Source organism: Anser brachyrhynchus (assembly GCF_964034855.1).
Source record: "Anser brachyrhynchus genome assembly, chromosome: 3".
Classification (NCBI taxonomy): Eukaryota; Metazoa; Chordata; class Aves; order Anseriformes; family Anatidae; genus Anser; species Anser brachyrhynchus.
The window spans coordinates 87,475,976-87,496,455 of record NC_137696.1 but is presented as its reverse complement, the minus strand read 5'-3'; the positions used below and the strand labels follow the sequence as shown (position 1 = coordinate 87,496,455).

At 43.9% G+C, this 20,480-nt stretch overlaps 3 protein-coding genes across 21 annotated transcripts in view; 2 read left to right on the top strand and 1 right to left on the bottom strand.

Moving 5' to 3' along the window:
* CFAP206 (cilia and flagella associated protein 206) overlaps positions 1-3,258 on the top strand; it is a 32,219-nt gene extending 28,961 nt beyond the window's left edge. For all 11 annotated transcript variants that reach the window (XM_080584445.1, XM_080584448.1, XM_080584447.1 and 8 more), the window contains one exon: positions 1,858-3,258. In XM_080584445.1, the coding sequence (XP_080440571.1) occupies positions 1,858-2,088 (231 nt within the window). In that variant the 3' untranslated portion in view covers positions 2,089-3,258. The remainder of the gene's footprint in view (positions 1-1,857) is intronic.
* Positions 3,259-3,406: 148 nt separating this feature from the next.
* Positions 3,407-20,480, bottom strand: part of RARS2 (arginyl-tRNA synthetase 2, mitochondrial) — a 55,550-nt gene continuing 38,476 nt past the window's right edge. Inside the window, exons 21-23 of one of the 8 annotated variants that reach the window (XR_013948227.1) lie at positions 19,076-19,169; positions 10,164-10,306; positions 3,407-4,584 (exon numbers count right to left, since the gene is read on the bottom strand). The gene's annotated coding sequence lies outside the window, so the exon portion shown is untranslated. Of the gene's footprint in view, positions 4,585-7,057; positions 7,188-9,137; positions 10,307-12,641; positions 12,873-18,263; positions 19,170-20,480 lie in introns of those variants that run through there. The other 7 variants (XR_013948230.1, XR_013948228.1, XR_013948229.1 and 4 more) reach the window with 7 other exon arrangements.
* On the top strand, positions 5,118-20,111 carry SLC35A1 (solute carrier family 35 member A1). 2 transcript variants are annotated; one of them, XM_080584462.1, is made up of 9 exons: positions 5,118-5,246; positions 5,508-5,695; positions 7,492-7,669; positions 12,476-12,635; positions 12,978-13,130; positions 13,951-14,017; positions 17,563-17,739; positions 18,123-18,257; positions 19,555-20,111. In XM_080584462.1, the coding sequence occupies exons 2-9, from the start codon at positions 5,680-5,682 to the stop codon at positions 19,683-19,685; spliced, it is 1,017 nt and encodes a 338-aa protein (XP_080440588.1). In that variant the 5' UTR covers positions 5,118-5,246; positions 5,508-5,679; the 3' UTR covers positions 19,686-20,111. The 2 variants fall into 2 exon arrangements, with proteins under 2 accessions (XP_080440588.1, XP_080440587.1); XM_080584461.1 differs by lacking the exons at positions 5,118-5,246; positions 5,508-5,695 and adding an exon at positions 7,074-7,194.

Sequence of the window (20,480 nt, the reverse complement as noted above, 5' to 3'; positions counted from 1 at the left end):
CAAAGGCTTGTAAGCAATAGGTGGTAATGAGGTATATAAAAAGAAGCCAAGTGGCCTAGCTTAAAGCCTCACTTTGCTTCTCTAATGGACAGAAGTACATAAATAAGTGCTAAGACGTGTTCAGTGGTTATGCTTATCTTTAGCATAAGCAAAGGTGTATGTTTTCTAAGAGTTGAGCTTGAAGAGTTTACAAGCAATTTTGCAGCTCGTTAGTTTGAAATGTTTAGAGACAAAGTACTCGGGGTGTCTTAGCATCAGCTGTCTCTATGGGAGATTGGCGATGCGGAGTTGAAACAAAAAATACAAGGCACGTGCAAAAGCATTTGTCTGCACCGACTATGCTGAATTTGTAATATGGAGCTGATAAAACATTTAGAGCCAAAGTGCTGAAATAACAGATGCAGCTTACCAATGCATCAGTAAATTTGATGCTATTAGGGGAGCAACGGACATATTTGCAGGTTTCCACAGAATCACAGAATTGTAGGGGTTGGAAGGGTACAGGATAAGCTCAGAGGCCTTGGGTTTCTTTTCTGTTGTTTATACTTAGCCAGAAAACTTGAACTATTAAAATAGGACTTTTTAAGAAGACTTATTTGATGTTAGCAGTAAAATTTTCAGTTCACGTTTGTTTCCCTGTACAAGCATACAGTATTCCTTGCAATAGCACTCACTCAGCATTCACTTGTTTTAATTGTCAGCAAAACCCTTTATTGGGGGGGAAAAAAAAGAAAAACAAATAATAAAATACTCTCTCTTTCCATCACATCTTTTCTGTAAATTCATTATTGTTCTTTTCTGTATTTTCCTGTGACACAGTGCATAAGATTCAGTTGTAGATTAAGATACCAAACTGTGTCTACATGTAGGTACTTAAACTTCCATTACAGTCAGTATTGATCTAACTAGTGGAGTCTGGAGAGTGTTTTGGCTTATCCAGATATGAACACCCAATTACAGGCCACCTTAATCACTCCACAGACTTGGACTTCAGACTCCAGTTACGGGACTGCACCCTGGGGACTTTCTCACTTACATGTATGGGTCAGAATCCCACCACGTGAGACTGTATTTTGTGTATTTCAGTGATAACGTTATGTCAGTACAATTTAAAGTGGTTTGTGTCATTGCTGACATAGAAGAAGGAACATACATTTTGTTGTTTTAAGTGCTCACTTGGTAATATTAGCACTTCATAAGTGATTTTGTTGTATCTACAGCAATTGCTATGATTAAACAGAGCTTTATTATTGCTATCATAAATTACCTATCTTGTGCCACTTGCCAAGGGTCTAACAAGTAATGTCTTGAAAGAAGGCATTTTTTCCTTTTATGTGATACTCTGTGACACCAACCACCAAATCTCGTCACGTCTGGTAGAAACCCAAGGCTAGATCCTGTAGTTTAGTTGTCCACAATGTTTGGGATCCTCAGATTTGTTTTAGGTTGCAGATACCAGGAGATTAATCCGCCTTCCATCACATTCGGTGTACTTTCCAGTGGATTGAAATAAATCTGAAGCATTGGCAGAGCTTAACATGAAAATGACATTTCATTCTAACAAAACAAAGTCTTCAGCATTTAACAACATTTGAAGCACAGTTACCAAAGAAAAACATGGAAACAACAGGAGCCTGACTTAAAATTTTAAAATTCTGGGGCTGCATACGATTTTGTTCACAGATTCTGTTAGTTTCAGGGGATAGCTTCAATGAATTTAGGGTAGGATGAAGTGTGCAGTGTTGCAGGTTTGTGAAGCCCATAGAAGTACAATATGTAAATGCAGAACATGTAACACCTAAGTGCTAAAATGTTCAAACAAAATTTTGCTTAATGCGATTCTTTCTGTGTCTTTAGGCCAATTTGCGTCGCAAATTAACTCATGCCGTGCAGACTGATCTCAGCCATCTGAGAAGGGAGAACTCCACCCAAGTGTACTTGCCAAAAGATGTCAGCAGCCAGACTAAGCACGATAACTCAAGCAATGTACCCAGACCACAGATTTTCTTGGCAGGTCTCCGAGGAGGATCATCAGCTGCTACTCAGATGGTCAAAGTGGGCTTAACAAGACCAATAGATGAAACCTAATTGAAAATGAGAAGCCTAAAGAAATATACTAAATACATATAAAAATCCCAACATATATCTGAATCAAGTTACCAAAAAATTTTACTATGTCTGTTGATTCCAGGAGCAGTTGACTTATTTCATTTGTCTTACTTGCTAGGGCTGCTGAATGGCATTAAGTGATAGAAATGATGAGCCTGAAACACACAGAGTTTAAAAAGCAATTTAGAGTGAACTTGTCCTGAAAACTTTAACTTAAACTAACATTTAAATGTGTAGTGTGGGTCTGGGATTTTCTTGATTTTGTAATACAATGACTGCTTGCTGCAACACTACCGTTAAGAGACGTGGCTTTGGTACATGAAAAGCATAACATTAGACTCATCGCTTTTATGAGATGCAGGGCCCATCCTGCAGCTCCTACAGAGGCATAATTCTCATTGGTGTGAAGTAAAACCGATCCCGAGAGAGTCATCCAGATGTCACAGATCTGCCCACAGAGCGTAATTGTCCAGAAGGTAACACCAGCAAGATGAAATGGGTTTAGGTTCTTGGGCCTGTCCATTCATGCTGCTGCTAATGTCTTTCCAAGTAATGGGCCTTATGAGCAGAGGCTAGGGCGGGGGGCTGAATCTGTCTGGGATGGCTCTGGCAGCCATTTGAGGTCTCCAGTAATTTCTGTGTTCGTTGGCTAAAACGTGTGCTTACCAGCACATGGCAAACAATAGGAACTTCAGGCATGTTTTTTAAAGCATTATTTCACTTGTGTTTAAAAAAACTAAAGCACAACAGGAAAAGGTTTTTATGTCTATTTCATTGCGGCACTGAAATATGTGCCAGGTCTGTTAAGCTCAACAGCAGCTATTATTTCTCTTTGTGAAAAGCTGAATCAGCTGAGCTTTAAAATCTCAGACAAAGTAGGGAATACATTAAAACAGAGATGCTTTTCACAACAACAAAAAGCTCCACCAGTTACTTTCTGCAAATTATCCTGAGGCACCTGTGTGACTGCATGGGATTGGCTAAGGTTTTTAACTCTCCTTTTGGTCAGGTGCGCCATGGTGCATCATGGTTTCCTGGGCCATTGTTATACCAGCTTGTGATAATGAAGTGTGGAGATGCAAGCTGCTAGGTGACTTTTCTGTGGCATTGTGCAGGATAACATTCTCTTTTTGTTTAACTGTCCAAGGTGTACTTGGCTTCACTTCTTAAAGTTAAACATCTGGGACTAATCCACAAGGTATTACCAAAAATAATAATAATAAAAAAGATCAGAAGGGGAGTGCATATAAAACTTAGATAACTGTTTCTACTAGCTGATTTTTCCCTTTTGTAAAAAAAAAAAAAAAAAAAAAATCAGTAGCAGCCAGATACGCTGCTCCTCCAGGTTTTTCAATGATGAGCTGGCACTGATTTTCAGATTTATTAATAAATACATGAGTGCAATTACTTGCAGCTTTTCTAATTCAGAAAAGGTATCCTCTTGATGGTAAATGCAGTACTTTTTGTTCTGTACATTTTTATCATCATTTGCTTTGAACCTTTTAGGTTAAAGTTCTTACCTTGAACCAATGAGCTGGTATTTTAAGAACATATAAATACACTTATATAAAAGAAAACTGATGAGTGAAAATCGTTTTCATTCTTTTACATTTGTGGAAGCTATGGCAGTATTGTGAAATAGTGGGGAATACGACTGTAATTTCAGATTTGACACAGCAGAAACACGTCAATATGGAAAAGTTTACTACTGGCAGTGACAAAGAGGCGTGTGAGATTGTCCCTTCCTGGGTGTTTACTACCATTAAAATAGTTAAAAAAAAGGAGAGATTATTTTTCAGAATGGCTTTATTCATGTGGAAGGGGAGACAATTTTCAGTTCATGCCCATTTGAACTTGAGCTTGTCTTCACTTGAATCTCCCCTTCTTTTCAACAGCTCTTCCTGGTGCAACAGTGAGTGTGCTTATGATGGAAAGATCATGCAAGGCCTAGCCTTGTAGCCAGCAGTTTGGTACTGAAGTGCAGTGCGTGCAGCTATCAGGCTTCAAGGTTATTCAAAGGGTAGCTCATCGCAGCACAGTGGCACCCTTTGCATTTACAGCTGTTTTTTTGCGTTTTGATGTTGTTTTTCCTTTAAGATTGTGCTGTTTGGGGAGCACAACAGAGATATGTAGAAAGCAAGAGATACACAGATTGCAGCCTAACAGTTCACTCGAATTCCTCAAGCTTTGCTCCATAATTTGCATGCATAAATTCAGCCACTGAAATCACCTGGTGGCTGCTGCACAGATTAAAATATCGCTCCATTTCCACGTCCTTCAAACCTCCTCAGCCTCCAAAGCAATGCATCTAGCACAGCCTCTCTCCTCCTCAGTGCGCTGTGTTCAGTCGTAGGCAGCCGCTACCTGGTGAGGCCCCCTGGGACCTGAACGAAGTCTCCACGCGGTGTCTGCTGCAGAGCCGGGGGGGGGTTTCAATGCTTTCCCTTTTGCCATCATTGCTGAGAAACAAACTAGCTGGGTAGAGGTTATGAGGGGAAGGAAATGTGTAAGTAACAGTGTATACGTTCAGTAAGTGCAAATTAGAAAGTTCGCATTGTAAAAGGAACATTACTAAAACCACTGTCTTGTCCTGGTGTGGGCTTCCCTCTTGCCATAACCGTTGTGGAGAGGGCCCTGCCACATGCCTTGCAGCATCCAGCCCTCGTTTTGGTGCTTTCCGTCCACCTCAGGACGAAAAGGGATGCGCTGGTGTGAGGTGATGGAGTCCAGTGGGCACGGGCACTTCATTTGCCTGTCTGCACTTGGCACCAGTCGGACCGCACCTCACATGCTGTGTTCAGTTTTGGGCCCCTCACCACAAGAAGAACACTGAGTTACTCGAACAAGAGATCTGGTGACGGGACTAGAAAACAAGGGTTACGAGGGAGGAACTGGGGCTGCTTGGTCTGGAGAAGAGGAGGCTGAGGGGAGACCTCATCGCTCTGTGCCACTGCCTGGAAGCAGGCTGTAGTGAGGCGGGTGTCGGTCTCTTTTCTCAGGTGACAGGACAGGAGGCAACGACGGCCCCGTGCTGTGCCAGGGGACGCTCGGCTTGGGCACCGGGAGAATTTCCTCACGGAGAGGCTGCCGGGCAGTGCCGCGGGCTGCCCGGGAGGTGGTGGGGTCCCACCCCGCAGGTATTTCAGGGCCGTGTGGCGTGGCACTGAGGGACGTGGTTTGGGGTGGATTTGGCCATTAGGTGGTGGTTGGGCTGGATGCTCCCGAGGTCTGTGAGGTGATTTTCTTATTTTTCATCCCGTTACCCGGGAAGCGCGGTAAGCGAGCCCTTCCTTCAGCCTAGCGCTGCCTCCCCCAACACGCTTCACGCTCTTCCCACCACCGTGCTCGAGGCGGGTGCCTGCCGCGGCGCTTTACGTTTATTTATTTTATCATTTAAGGCACCGAAGCGCCCAACGAGCCGGGAACGCCCTCCCCCACCGCTCCTCCCGCCCTCTCCGGGAGGACGCTCGGGGCGAGGCGCTGCTCCGACTCGATGGTGGAACGCGGAAGCGGGGCGCGGGGCGCTCTAGGCCGGCTCTGCGCTCTCTATGGTGCGATGGGACCGGCACCATGTCGGCTGCGAGGGGTGAGCGCGGCTCGGGCACGGGACGGGACGGGACGGGACGTGGGGGGGGGGGGGGCAGCCCCAGCCCGCCCCCGCCGCCTGCGCTCCCCCCCCCGCTCCCGCTGCGGTGGGCGCGTCCGGCTGGCGGAGGGGGGCGCGGCGGCGGGCGCGACCACCGCGGGCGCGGGGGGGAGAGGGGGGGTGGGGGTGAGGTCGTGTGGGGAGGGGGAGCTGTGAGGGCGCCTGAGGCGGGTGGAGGCGGGCCGCCATCTTGGGGACCCCCGGGGGCTGCCATTTTGGGGCGGGGGCTGCCCTTTGGGGGCCCTTTGCTGAGTGGGGGCACGCAGCTCTTCCCTTTTTATCAGTGGTTGTCATAGGCAAAAATTTAATTTTACATAGCACTGCTTTGGCTTAACATCTTAGACTTAAAAAATGTAAATCCCCACAGTTGCACTAATGCTGCTGTGGTGCTAACAACCACTGCTAGGAAGCACGTTTTTGTTACATACATGTCTGTATCTGTTTTCTCGATTCACCTGATTTAAATAAAGCTGGGCTGGGTTAATTTTACCTCCCAGTTATGCCCTCAAATTCCCCCTGCCCCCCTCCCCTAACACAAGTCTAACTTAATTTAAAACCGTCTGACAGCTGCAAGTCACTTCTAAGCGTCGTTACTCCAAAAACTAATTGGCTCTACCTTTTAAACGTGGTTACTGACATGGGTGAGATGTTATCTGTAAGGAAGCACTAATTTATGTGATTAGAGGAGCAGGAGGTATTAACCGTACCTTGCAGTAGCGTTATGCAAGAGAAGGCAGCGCTGGCTGGAAAGAAAAATGAACCAAAACATCGCTTGCACTGGATTCAGCAATTAATTCCCATATTAAATGAACAAAGTTATTACAAAACTGCCTGGAGCTTATCTGTTAGCTCATCTCCTAATCAGCAAAGGAACATAAACTTATCCTAAAGAAACGCAGCTTAATTGATACATTCAGAACATGACAGATGATGCTCCAAAAGATGCTGCAGAAACACCAGCGTGCACCCATCGGGTGCCGTATGTAACAAGGATATTTTACTGCCACTAGTCCTGGGACAAGCCAGCTCCCAAACTGTGCAGAATAGCATCGGTCCAGGCCAGAACCATTACCAGAATTGCAACAGTAGGAGTAGGGAAGATGCAGGGGCTACATGGATGATAGGTAGTCCTTGTATGGTTCAATTTACTCAAATAGACATAACTTTTCTACAGTGAATAATTTTTCAAGAAAGCCCTTTGTGTGAAGTCACTGTTCTGAGCAAACTTCTCATACTAACTTTGCTGGAAAATAAGGCTGAGAAAAATGCTGCTTTATTTATTAAGATTTGCAAGATGGATTCCCTGTCTTGCTGGTACTGAACACTTCCCCTTTCTTTGTTCCTACTAGTCTGCCAGTGCTCTTCGTGCCAGACTTCAGTATAGTACGTGGAGAGGACAGGCTGCCGTTCCAGAGCAAGCACATACTGTCACCTTAAGGGTAGGAAAGCACAGAAAGACAAACATTAGTGTATGGGTAGTTTTTCTAGAACAAAGGATTGCTATTAGTGCAAGAGGATGGCTTTTTGTCAAAGATCTGGAGCTTTTGTACAGTCTTTTTTGAGAAGAGACTTTAAGATTTATCTTAGACTTTTTATATGAAACATTTCACAACACCGAAATTATTGTACGCTGCTGCAGTAGCCTTTGGCACAGTTCTGTGTCTGTAGGACACCCTGTTTCAGTTCTTAAATTAAAGTGAAGGGCATGCTAAGTTGATATCTTTGTTTTCTTTCAGAAAATGTCAGCTTACTGTTCAAGTTGTACTGCCTCACTGTGATGACCCTGGTTGCTGCAACATACACAGTAGCGCTGCGGTACACGAGGACAGTGCAGACAGAACTCTACTTTTCTACTACAGCCGTGTGCATCACCGAAGTTATCAAGTTATTCTTCAGTGTGGGCATCTTGGCTAAGTAAGTATGGGAACGCTAATCAGCATTTTGGAAATGAATCCCCGCTTTTAACCTCACGCTCTCAGTTACTGAAGTGCAGATAGGTGTGAGTGCATGGCTGGGTTCGCAGGCTGCGTAAGAGTCGTTTTAGTGCGGGTTAGAGCTTGTGAGTCCTCAGCTGAAACTACTTTGTAAACAGCTCGATATTCAGGTGTGTCCTTTCTGCATATTTTCTGTATTCATATGCCTTGGAATAGGCTCAAAATGTCAGCATGGGTTATCTACAGCGTTCTGAGTCTTTTAGAGTATTGGCGTAGGTGAAAGCCTGACTGAGCCGAGTTACATACAATTGTAATGTTCCTACATGTAAATTTTCCCAAACAATGTTATGGAAAGACATTTTGCTGTCTCCAATATCCCAGGGAGTCAAAGCTGAGACCTTCTGGTAACCATGAGAATTTCTGTAATCTCACCTTGCCACCAAGAACTGTAATTCGAATCCAGGCGTGAGCATCTGAAGAAGTAGTGAGGCCGTCAATCTGCTGTCTTACCTCTCGGTTTCCCTGTGCTACGCCCTTCTTTGGAAGGGCCTTTACTCTCTGGATTCTTCCAAAGCCCAGTTCTTGCTGTTTTGGCAGAATTTGTTCTTCCAGGATCTCTGTGTGTCTTTGTGGCTTTTTATACATCAGAAGGCCGTCTGTTTCGTGCTAGAGGACTGTGAAGTCACATGGTGTGCCTCTTTTTCTTTTTTATCAGATCTTTTCTTCTTAACATCAAAATGGTGGTTTAGTTGCTTTAGAAATGAGCCAGTATTTGAATTTGTAGGGCCACTGTGGCAAGCAGCCTTCTGTTTAACTTTCATTAAAAATGGCGCTGTGGTTCTCACAAGGTTGTGGCAAGCGCAGGTCTTGACCCAGTCTGCTTTCTGGAGACGTCAGCAGCCCGCGTTTCTGAATAGCGAAGGGTCTGTGGGTGGGATTTGGTAACTTCTCAAATTTGTGGGACCGAGACTGCCCGTAGCCTACCAGAGGGGTGTAGTTCCAGCAGGGTAAGCGGTGGGTCTGTAATACTGTGTTTCCTTGGAATTGCGAATGGTCTTTTCTGACTGAAATAATTAAAGAGGCATTTCCTTTTGTCTCAGGAGGTTTTTAGGACATCCCCTCAGTGCCAAAAATCTGTGTAACCTGCCACCTGGCCCTTGCCAGTAGTCAGCACTGGATGCTTAGAAGCAAGAGGGCAAGCACAGGCTCCCCTTCCCTTGCTTGGTGGCAGATGCTCATGGTTTCCCAGCCTGGAGGCTGCGTGCGTGCTGCGGCTGTAGCTCCTAATGATTCTGCCCTCTGCAAGACTGTGCGGGCCCCTTTTGAACTGTTAGTCCCTGTTGTGCCTGTGAAATGAGTTCTGCAATATAATTACACAGTATATATGGAAAAAATACTTCTTTTATGAACACTTTTCCTTAGCAATTTCACTGTATTCTGTCATCGTGTATTGAAAAACATCATGAATAACCTTTCCCTCTTCGTATTTACCACTCTTGTTTTCACATCTCTGCAGATCCTTTTTTTTTTTCACCACTCATTTCTTTCCTAAGCCAGGAGTCTTATCTAATTTTTTCTGTGATCATCCTAGTGCCCTTCTCGGCAGCTTTCCCAGTATTATCGCGTTCCTTGTGAAACAGGATCCAGAGCTGCATGCAGCATTCAAGGTGTGAACGTGCTGTGGCATTATGCGGAGAGGTAACGGCGCAGGAAGCACCTAGCTGGGTGTCAGTTCCTCTCCTAAGGATCCCTGACAGCTCTTTTCTCTGAGCACAGCTGAGCCTCGAGCTGGCGTGCTGGAAAGCAGTTCGCATCCTCTTCCCAAGTGCCTAGAACTGGTTTAGAGATGGTTGCTCTCTTTTGGGGTTGTCATCTCCTATGGTTATTTCACTTTTTTTTGACAATTGAGTTTTGTTTGCCGCTTAAAATGGGATTGATCTTACTTGCTGAGCTTTTTGAAGGTTAAAATATCTGTTCTGATCTGGTCAGCTTTTAAAAAACTTAAGGAGTTGCTTTCTCCATAGTTAAGAGAGGGAGATGGGCGCCACCAGGCAGCATTCATCAGGCCTCGCTCACCCGTTTTGGGTAGGATGCCTCACGTGCTGGTGGGTGTGGAGGCCATCCTTTGCTGCCCGGATAACTAAGCTGTTTCAGGTGGCAGAAGACCTGGTGAGTTCTGCTGGGTGTAGTGAGGGACCCTGTCAGCAACGACTGAAAGTTTTCTTTTGGACACCACATACAATTCAGTATGATCAGCACATTTTGCCAGTATCCTAGTAATCTTCCATTTTAGATCACTTATGAATATGGCAAACAGTGCGAGTTCCAGCGTGGTTTTCCTGCAGCGTCTGCCTGACGGCTTCCTCCAGTTTTAGACTTCTGTCCTGCCAAGGCAAGGTGCCTTTGTAGCTCAATAGCCAGTTAAAAAATAAAATACAATCATTTGTTCACCACGGTTGGATACGTTTCACCACCTTTTCTTTCTGAAGCAGCCAGTACCGATTACTACAATATACAGGATACTGAAGTATGACACTCAGGTTGTTCCGGCTGCAGAATTTGTTTTCTTGCACATTCTTCTGTTACGCCTTCATTGTGTTTACCTTTTGGGTTTCTCCTGCAAAGCATATTGAATGAGTGAATGAATGCCAGAAGATTTCCTTTCCCAAAGGAAGGTTACAATAGTTGAAGCTGTGTAATTATTTATTCAGCCGTACTGTTACGGGAAAAGTCTCAACTTCTCATCTTTATTTGAAGTCCAGCTCGCCATTTGGCAATTACAACGTCCAGATTCTTAGATGGTACGTAATTTCTTAGCAATGGATAAAGAAAAGTTTGTTTGCAAACTCCAGTTTTAACTTTGGCTTTTTTAACAAATGAGTTGCAGAACTGATTCTTACTGGTATCCATCAACTGTTCAGACCAATGTAGAAACAGAATATATTTTTAAGTCAAATGTAGATTTTAAGTCAAATGTAGATAAACATCAAGAATGCTGAATTCAAGCTAAATGGTTTTTTTATTTTCCTATTTATTTTGCTGTGTATGTCTGGGCAGCTTATTTTGCAGTATAAGCTATACACAGAAGCTTTTTCTTAAATTCTTTTCTGCATAGACGTGCCCTTTGTACTGACTTCAGCTTTCAGTGAGAAATTCCTGATAAGTACGCGCTTCAGAAAGCGAACCCCCCAAAGATGAACTACCCTATAGTACATCTTCTCAGAAGCCGAAGTGAAAGTGGTGCCTGCTGGGCAGCTGTTACTCTTCACTGCTGAACGCCATGCCTGAATCAGAGTGGGCACCAGCAGCTACTGCTGCTCTGATGTCACTTTGGACATGCGATCAGCTAAGTCACTGAGCGGCTTTTGGGACAGAAGCAGGTATAGTCTAAGTATTAATTTTGTGTTCAGCAGCCTATCTTAGTGTTGACAGATAGAAGCCATTACTGTATGATACCTTCTGACTTCCTAGTGTCACAGAGTAGAGCTCTCTCTGTAAGTGCTAATTATATTTACAATCTTGACATCTGGAAGAGCAGCACTTTAGTCCAGCTGTACCTGGGTTATTAGCAGGTGCTCGGAGTTTTCTTCTGCATCTTATCTCCCAATGCCAGGCAATAAAAGTTCTTTGGAAAATAAGTTCTTTGGAGAATAAATAAACCGACAACTTTGCCTATAATGTCAGTGACTCATAATGCCTCGTGCAATTAGCCGTAGTGCACTGGCGTGAACTCTTCCCTCTCCTTCTTCTACAAACTCTAAGTGCTGCTCGTCTGTCAATTTTTGTATCGGTGGTTGTCCCATGGCCAGACACGTCTTGCAAAAGACAGCTCTGTGATGTGCTCAGCGTCTGCAAGTCTGTCCCACACAAAGTTTCCCCGAAAGTTTGGAAAGAGCTTGCAAGTGACCTCGCTTGTGCAGTGGGAGTGCAGGAAATCACGCTCACCTCTCTTCAGAAGCTGTATGGCCCCAACACTGTCCTTTGCAGCTGCGCCGTTATAGGAAAATGACAAGAATCCCTTGTAGCTGCCTGCATAAAGACTGCTCCAGCCTAGCTCTCACATAAAAGGAGGTATAGCCTTGGTGCCAGGCAGGGAGGAGGGAAACTTGAAAGGATTTTTGGAGGATAGAGCTCGTAAATCTTTGAAGAGGCAAATTTTAAGAACCTGGAGCAGAGTCGGGGGGTCATCAAGAATGGAGAATGTGCAGGAGCGAGGTGGTTGATGAAGGAGCCTGGGACAGAGAGGGTGCTAGTTTTGCATAGTAGGAGTTTGGGGCAGGTAGATGATGTACGTTTGTAGGAAGAAAGAATTTGGGATGTGGATGAAACGTGGGGAGTTGATTTCATGGGGCGCTGCAGAGGATGTGAGCCTTTTGTTTGTATGGGTGTGCAAGGGAAGCAAAAGTGGATCTGGAAAATCACAGGTAGTTGCCATCACACACAAATATTAATAGCCCCTACAAAAAGGGGGGACGCCCTTCTGACCCGCTGCCTGCATACTTGGACACTTATTCCACCATTTACAGTGTTCATTGTTGTTGTTGAAGTCGTTACGCATTAATTCATTTAACCTCCTGATTCCGGAACATTGTCTTCACGTTTGGGGGTTTCTACTTGTTGATAACATCACTGATTTTTCCCACTAATTTTCTCCTATAATGAGCAGAAGGTAAGATGATTACTAAGAACAAGTTTTCAGCCATCCCAACAGATTTGTTGATTCATTTTCTGTTTCCAAATATCAGCTCAGGGCGGTCCCCAGTTACATTACTACTTTATTTTGCAGAGAATCTGGAAGTCTGGCAAGGCTAGTAACATCTCTAAAAGAAAATGTATTTGGAAGTCCCAAGGAATTGCTAAAATTAAGCGTTCCATCTTTGGTGTATGCTCTCCAAAACAATATGGCTTTCGTGGCTCTTAGCAACTTGGATGCAGCAGTCTACCAGGTAATGCCCATTCTTGTAAGTACCTGATCTGCAGATACGTTTCTCTTCACAGTTTCACGAGGCGTGCATGTTAGCTCTCTGTCTGCCCAGCGCGGAGTAGTGTTAAAAGCCGAGCGATGCTTTGTTACGTTCAAGGCACACGCTGCTGTAGTGCTGTTTTTCTGAGCTGACCTGCTCATTGCCAGTCATTTCCAGTTCACGTTCTTGGCATAGGAAGTGGTACAACGCCCCCAGGCTCTGTAGGGAATCGACAAATATAAAATGTCATTTGCCGCTCTGTAGTTGAATTTTCTGTTTGCTTGTTTTGGAGGGATTTGTACAAGCACATATTCTCGTCTTTAGGTGACGTACCAGTTGAAGATCCCCTGCACAGCTCTGTGTACAGTCCTAATGCTAAAGCGAACCCTTAGCAAACTGCAGTGGTTCTCGGTCTTCATGCTGTGTGGTGGTGTTACGCTTGTGCAGTGGGAGCCTGCTCAGGCTACCAAAGTACAGGTAAGAGTTTCCATTTTGCCATTTCTCGAGGAATAAACTGCCTTATACTTTACATTTCACTTCACAGCATCTTGGAATTAAGGTGATGTCTCATAGCTTCCGCCCAGCAGTATCCATTTCCTCTTTCCGACCACCTCATCTCCAGCACAAACACTGGCTCGATCGTTTGTGCTCGGATTTGTTGTGTACCAGTGCAGACGGGCTTGCAGCATTGCTCCAGTCTTGCTTGTTTGGCAATCTTACCGATTGCCACAATCAGTATCAATTACTGTAGAGGTCCCAGTCGCTCTGATGGCAAGGCACCATCAGAGGAGTATCTGAGTAACGTACTGTTGCCAGCACTTGGCCCTGGCAGCGCTGTAACTGCTGGAGCAGGGAACCTGGGATCGAAGCCCTCGTGGAATTAGGAGTGAAACTGCAGTGCCTTGTGCAGGGGTGCGTCATTTAAACGCGCCTGACAGAGACCGTGACCTAATCCCCTTCCAGGCAGAAACAAGTGTCTTCTGTTTCTCAGGCCTTAGCTGCTGGTTGTCAGCCTTAGTGGGAGGGGCAGTGCGTGCAGTTGTGCAGCCTGGGCACAGCCACGTAACCGTGCCTCCGAGCACCACGGGGGTTGTAAAAATACACGTGGAAAATGAAACGCCACGGGTAACTTGTCACGACTACGCCGAGCTAATCTGCAGGGCAGCTCTAGCAAATCAAATCTGTACTGTAATGAAATGCTAATACTTGCGATGTACTTAATGAAATAGCTCTGGGATGGGTTTTTGTAAATGACTGCCGTGTGGTATCCTTTTTAACACAATGGTCGATGTTGCAGGTGGAGCAGAATCCATGGCTAGGGTTTGGAGCGATTGCTGTCGCTGTGTTATGTTCAGGATTCGCAGGTAAAGTATTATTTCCACATGCAGTTCATACCAAAATGAGTGATGTTTCACGACGCTTAAAACAGAAGGTTCTCTGTCACGTACCTTCTGCGCTGATAGGACGCTGGGAATGGCATCATCTGCATGACCTACACTTCACATCGATGGGACACGTGGGAGCGGCACAAAGCTGCGCCAGGGGAGGTTCAGACCGGACATTAGGAAACATTTTGTTACCATCAGGGCGGTCAAACACTGGAACAGGCTTCCCAGGGAGGCGGTTGATGCCCCAGGCCTGTCAGTGCTCAAGGGGCACTTGGACAACGCCCTCGTTAATGCGCTGTCACTCCTGGTCAGCCCTGCAGTGGTCAGGCAGTGGGACGTGCTGGTCTGCGTAGTTAGTGCCCTGCCAACTGAACTGTTCAATTCTGTGCTATTCGTTAGCTATCTGTGTTGATTAGAAGATAAATGAGGACTTTATCCCCTCTGCCTGTAATTACCTTATGCTTGCAGTAATTATAAACCAGATTCGTGACATGATTGCTCCAGTTGTAAAAACAAATGGCTAGGAGCACGTACTGTTGGTTTTATGTGATGCAACGTGGAAAGCTGTTTTGCAAGTGGAAGAGCCTTTCAAATGCTTAGAATAATGTGAAGGGAACTTCCATAATGACTCAGTCAGTGCAACTAATTCACGTCCCTCGATTTTATGAGTTGATTTTACAGTGAATAGCTCTGTTATGGTGATCGAGTGAAAAATTTGCCTTTTTTTTTTAAAGGGGAACTGAGCTTCTCACCTAATTCTTGTGGCAGCTCAGCCCCAAAGCACACACTGCCATAGTCATAGGTGGTCAGTCTCCCCCTGCATCTCAGTTAGTATGGGAGAAAGGAAGCTGAGTAGCAGGAAGCCTCGATAAGCTGCGTGATGCTTTTGTTATGTTACGTTAGTTTCAAGCAGCATTTCCTCTCAAGAGTAGTTTTTCTCTGGCTTCCGTAGGAGGAGACCAGGATTGGAGGACAAATGAGCTGGTGCTAAGAAATAAGGAAATGCAATTACTACTTTATTTGAAATTTGGCTCACAGGAGCATATTTTCCTGGCTGTAAATTGGATTCTTTCCTCTCCCTCTGTAAGAAAAGGTGTTATCACTGACCTCTGGTGCCGTACAATCATGCAGGAATCATCTTGTGCTGTGCATACGTGCTTGTTACTCGTGGAAACCATTCTAGCTAGTAGGTGGGAAAAGGAGGAGGGTTAGGTTCTTGTTTGGTGTCTTTTCACTGAAATGGGCATTTTGAATTAGAAACAGTAAGTAAGACTTTGCAGATCTCAAGCAACTTTTCCTGGAAGGTTCAAAACTTACTAATGTCCACAGATGCTCCCAAGCCATGAGACAACGTACAGCACTCACAGTGAAGCCTTCAGAGCCTCCTAATGCTCTCGTGATGTGGGTGGATAGCTCTGCCCCTGCACATTCTGACCTTTTAAAGGGCTGGTGAGGGCTGCTCTAGAGGGTTCAGAGACCCATATGGCTTTCTTCTGCAGCAAAAGGGATTGCAGTTGGGGTGTTTCCTCCCAGTGATTCCTCGCTGACAGCCGTAGCTTTGAGGCAGCTGGGAAGACAGAGGATTTCATCCACACAGCTCCTTGTGCCCTTGGGGCTTTACATGTTGAAAAGTCCTATTCAGACTCCTTTCCTCTTCCTACTTCCTTCCCCCACCCACAATATGAATAAGTTATTCTTGGCATTAAACCTTCAATTTCTGGGCTGACCATATTAAATGTTTTATATTATTCAGCAAAGGACAAGAACACATAACGTTTTGGACCTCAGAAATGGAAAAAAGCTTTCTTCAAACTCCTTATCCTGTGATAATTTGCAAAGGTTTGGGGGCACAACAATGCTTATAAAAGTGTTTTAGACAAATACATAATGGCAGAGCCCTTGTGACTTGAAACGTTACTAAAGAATAATTTCCCCTAAACAGTACGCATTCTTTCCTACATCTTGCCTAGCATAGTGATTTTTATGCATTTTCAGAACTGACAGCATCATGTCATTGGCCTACTTACTGTTTTCTTAGTTTATAAATAGTTTATAAATATGGGTCATGCTCAGCCAAGTTTCTGGTAAATTGATTATATCTGCTTGTGCTCTGTGGGTCTTCTCAGTGGGCACAAAGCTCGAGATAGGCTGTTGTGGGTTCTTTTAAGCACTACAGTCATTAACAAGACTAGTTTTTCGTTTATATTGTTGATTAAACTTTTAAAATAGTTTTCATATAAAACAATATCGTATTCCCTTGTTTGCTTTTATAATTTAAACACCTGAAATATAAACGTGTTCTCTAGGTAATTGATTCACCATACATACTCACTATACTGTATTATAAATTATAAATTGCATTTTTCATGAGTAAAAGTTAACTCAGTCATTTCAGGAGGAAGAATGGATGTCTAGGGTGTCTAACCCATAGGTCTTTTCGCTGTGCTTTGTCACTTCGTGTACCTTTCCCTTATCTTATGGAGGATCTTGGGCAATGTTAATGAGCAATAAACATTTAATCAGTAGCACTCATGCCAGGAAGTGTGGTCACACAATTCTTATCTCACAAATGGCTGAGAAGATGTCCGAATCCTGTGAAACGTCTCTTGTTTTGAACTGCAGAGGAAATTCCAGATATGAGCAGAGCCCTGGGAGCAGTAGTTAGAGGCAGCTAGCGATGGCCTTGTCAAACGGAGGCCGTTGAGTCTGACATACACCTCCTGAGTCACGACAAAGTAGATGTGGAATTTCAGTAATGCAGGATGTAAGGGTAAAACACGCTGGTCAGCGTGGCACCGTGAAAAAGAGCTTTAGATTAGCATGAATTCCTTTTCCTCAGAAACAGTTTGCAGTTTCAATTAGCGGAAAGCATAGGTTTTGGTTCGCTTTTGTAATCTTTGAAGCTGTGATTTCAGAACATGTCTGCGCTCTGAACTCAGGGTTTCCAAAGGAATTCTCAGTCCCTGTACTGAGGTAACAAAGTTTCCCTTTTGTGGGAGGCTGAATTTTGTTGCTGTTATTTGATTTTGTTTTGTTTTCTTCATGTGTTTTTTTTTTTTCACTGCTAATTATCCTGATGGAGGAACAAATCATTCTACACCGTACTGAAATGCATAAATAGTGTCCTGGGGATAAAATACCAGGTGCCAAGGTGAAATGCTTTTTTTCTGCTGTAAATTGCACGGGAGAAACTGTGTTGGTATCAGAAGTCTGGGAGAACTAAACAGAAATGAGGAACAGTTTAACAGTGAAGCTCATCAACAACTGAAACGACTGTAAAGGGAAACAGAATCTATTTCTGATGTTATGTACACCTTAAAATGCTCCTGCCCCAGAACACTTACATTAACAGGATGTGTTGTTGTGATTTCTGCATTGGGAACTTATGTGAAGTGTACAGTTCTGTAAGGTGAGAGGATTCCAGTAGTCTTGTCTGGTTTTAAAACACCATGAGCTGGGAATCACTAAAGTTGATGCCTTGTTCATCTTATAAAAAAAACTTTCTTTTTTTCTTTTTTTAGGAGTTTATTTTGAGAAGGTATTAAAGAGTTCAGATACATCCTTGTGGGTGAGGAATATTCAGATGTACTTATCGGGGATTGCGGTGACTTTATTTGGTGTGTATGTGTCAGATGGAGCCCAGGTGCTTGAGAAAGGGTTTTTCTACGGCTATACACACTACGTCTGGTTTGTCATCTGTAAGTATCTCGTGGTTTTATCGTCATGTTACGTTTCGCTTTTTTTAACTTTTGGTGTAACTGGTTGTGTGAACCTACAAATACAGTGTGACCCACTGTTGCTTACTGTGTTTTTTAATACTGTTTTCTTGAAAATTATTAGTTTATTCAACTTAAAATTGTGCTGAAAGAGTAGTCCAAATAACTGAGCAGCAGGTAGAGCATCTTTAAATGAGTCATAACTGATCTACTAGATGCCTTTGTAGATGTGCTGCTTTGATAGATATTGTGTTAAAGCACCAATTAGGATGATGTAGCCCAAACAAGGAGTGGGGTAAAATGCCTGGCTCTAAAGAGTAACCTACTGCACCTTTACTAACAGACACGTGCTGTCTGCTTTCCAGTTCTCGCCAGCGTGGGCGGCCTCTACACGTCTATTGTCGTGAAGTACACGGATAACATTATGAAAGGCTTTTCTGCAGCAGCAGCCATTGTTCTTTCTACTGTGGCATCGGTTATCCTCTTTGGCCTCCAGTTAAGTAAGTGCCTTTTCGCCGTCTGATTTGACTGTAGGTGCAGGTTTCTGTCCTTGTTAGCAGACTGTACACCAAGGCAGTCACTCGTGCCTCCTTTGAACATTTCTGGTTTTAACTTACTCTTCTCCAGGAGCGCTGTGCATTAACGTATAATGTATGTTGTGTTCCGTAAGGTACCTGACGAGCCTCTGCTTTCGCAGGCATTCATGATTCGGTCTTTTAGAGGCATCCTATAACTTCACAGGGACAGGTTCTTTCCAGTTTAAACAGCTTACTAATTTACACAGCTCTGCTCACGAATCACTTCCTAATGCAGTTCAGGATGCAAATTGATAGAGCTGTTTCTCTGAGAGTGCTGTCGGTAAGTTATCCTTTCTCGCTGATTTTAGTACAGCCAGGGCCAAATTAATTCCTCACCTATTTCTGCAAGGGCCTCACCACCTCCTGTTAGGCTATACCTGCTGCTGCCTTCCCGCTTGCTGTGCCCAGCGATGCACGAGAGCGCATCCCGCAGCGACCGGGTGAATACTTCCGAGAGGAAATAGCAAACTGCTGTGGGCTGTGTCCTACAGCCACGAAGGATTTTTCTCCCTGATCAGCCACGTATCTGATAAAGTATTCAATAACTCCTGCTCAGTCCTTTGCTATGGTTTTTGACTTTTCCACCATAATCATAATTTAGAGTTGGTATGGTATAATGGTTCTGGTTTGGTGTAGCGAGGTGAAACTTAACAGAGGTTTGCATAAGAAGAAAACCATCACAAGCTGAAAAGGAGGGCCTTAAATCAAGTGATGAAAACCAGCTGGTTTTAAAAACTCACCTGGGCTGAATGGTTTCTTGCTGTTTGACACGAATCAAACCTGGACTGCTGATCTTTCTGTGAAAGCCTCACTAATAGTATTTCTCAAGTGTGTCTAAATTTGAAAAGGCAAACAAAATGTGTTATCACAGGCTATGCTATCACATCCACTGTGTCTTTACCTTAGGTTTATTTTAACACAGGCCTGTCAGAGCGCATCTGGAACTGCAGAAGGTGTTTCACACTTGATTTTCTGACCATCACCACATTTTTGTGATATGAAACTAACTGAAATGCTGTGGGGATTGTAAATGCTCAGGAGTTTTCAGTGACAGAGTATGATTTTAGATTCTGTGAATTAAGAGCAGCTTGTTGTCCTGTTTACTTTTGAGTAATGTTAAGACTGTCTGTCAGACATCATCATCATTTATATAGCTCAGTCTTCTGAAGGTGGTTTCTTTTACAAAGGTGTTTATTTTGAACTGTTTGTTCCCTTTCAGCTACTACCTTTTCTGTGGGTGCTTTCCTGGTGTGTATTTCTATTTACTTCTATGGATTACCTCGGCAAGACACCACAAAAATCCAGCCAGCGGAGGCGAAGAGCTCAAAAGAGAGACTTGATACTGTGTGACCTTGTCTTCAAAAATGGACAGACGAGGAAAAAAATGGACTTTCAAAACTTAAAAACTGCATTTTTAAAAAAATTAGCCTTAGCTAGTTGTGAAATGGTTTAAGTGGGATAAACTGAAACAGAAGTTCTTTCTTTTTTACACGTGAAGTTACCTGAGGTTGCTGCTGAGGCTCCGTTACTGCCAGGAGCAGGATGGGTATTTCACTGAAGGCATTACTCAGTCGTGATGGAAAATGAAGAGTCCCATTTACAAGGAAAAGAGAATGAAGGAACTGAACACTCAACTGTATATAATGTACATAATGGAGGGAAAGTGGTTCTTATTGTGTATTTGATAAACTGTCTTGCCCTTTGAGGGCAAAAGTGCCCCAAAGCTTCAAAAAAATCTATTAAAAAGGGCAACTACGGCCAGCATTTTCTCTTAAACCACTTGGCAATTGCAGTTTGATTAACCACGGGGAGAGTTTCTCTTCCAAGTAATACGTATCAGATGAACAGAGTACTTTGCTAGTCTTTTTGTGACGGTTTAGCAGTATTTTTTTCCTCTATGCACTCAAGTCTCACTTGTCAGCCACACTTCCACCAGTAATAAGTACGCTTCAAGCATCATTTACCTAGAAGCGATTAGAAGTAACACTTGCTGCTGGGGTTAAAAAATTCATAATGAAAAACTAGTGTTTCTGTTAAGTTGTAGATTCTTTTACTTTTCAATTTTATTTTCCACTTGCTGTAGCTGGTGGAGAGCTGTCCTATTCTTTTACAAGTTTTGGCAAACAAATTGCAATTGTGCAGGGA

Coding starts and splice junctions, on each gene's coding strand:
- SLC35A1 (XM_080584462.1), top strand. Junction 12,636..12,977: donor TGGATGCAGCAGTCTACCAG/GTAATGCCCATT, acceptor TCTCGTCTTTAG/GTGACGTACCAGTTGAAGAT. Junction 18,258..19,554: donor CCTCTTTGGCCTCCAGTTAA/GTAAGTGCCTTT, acceptor GTTCCCTTTCAG/CTACTACCTTTTCTGTGGGT.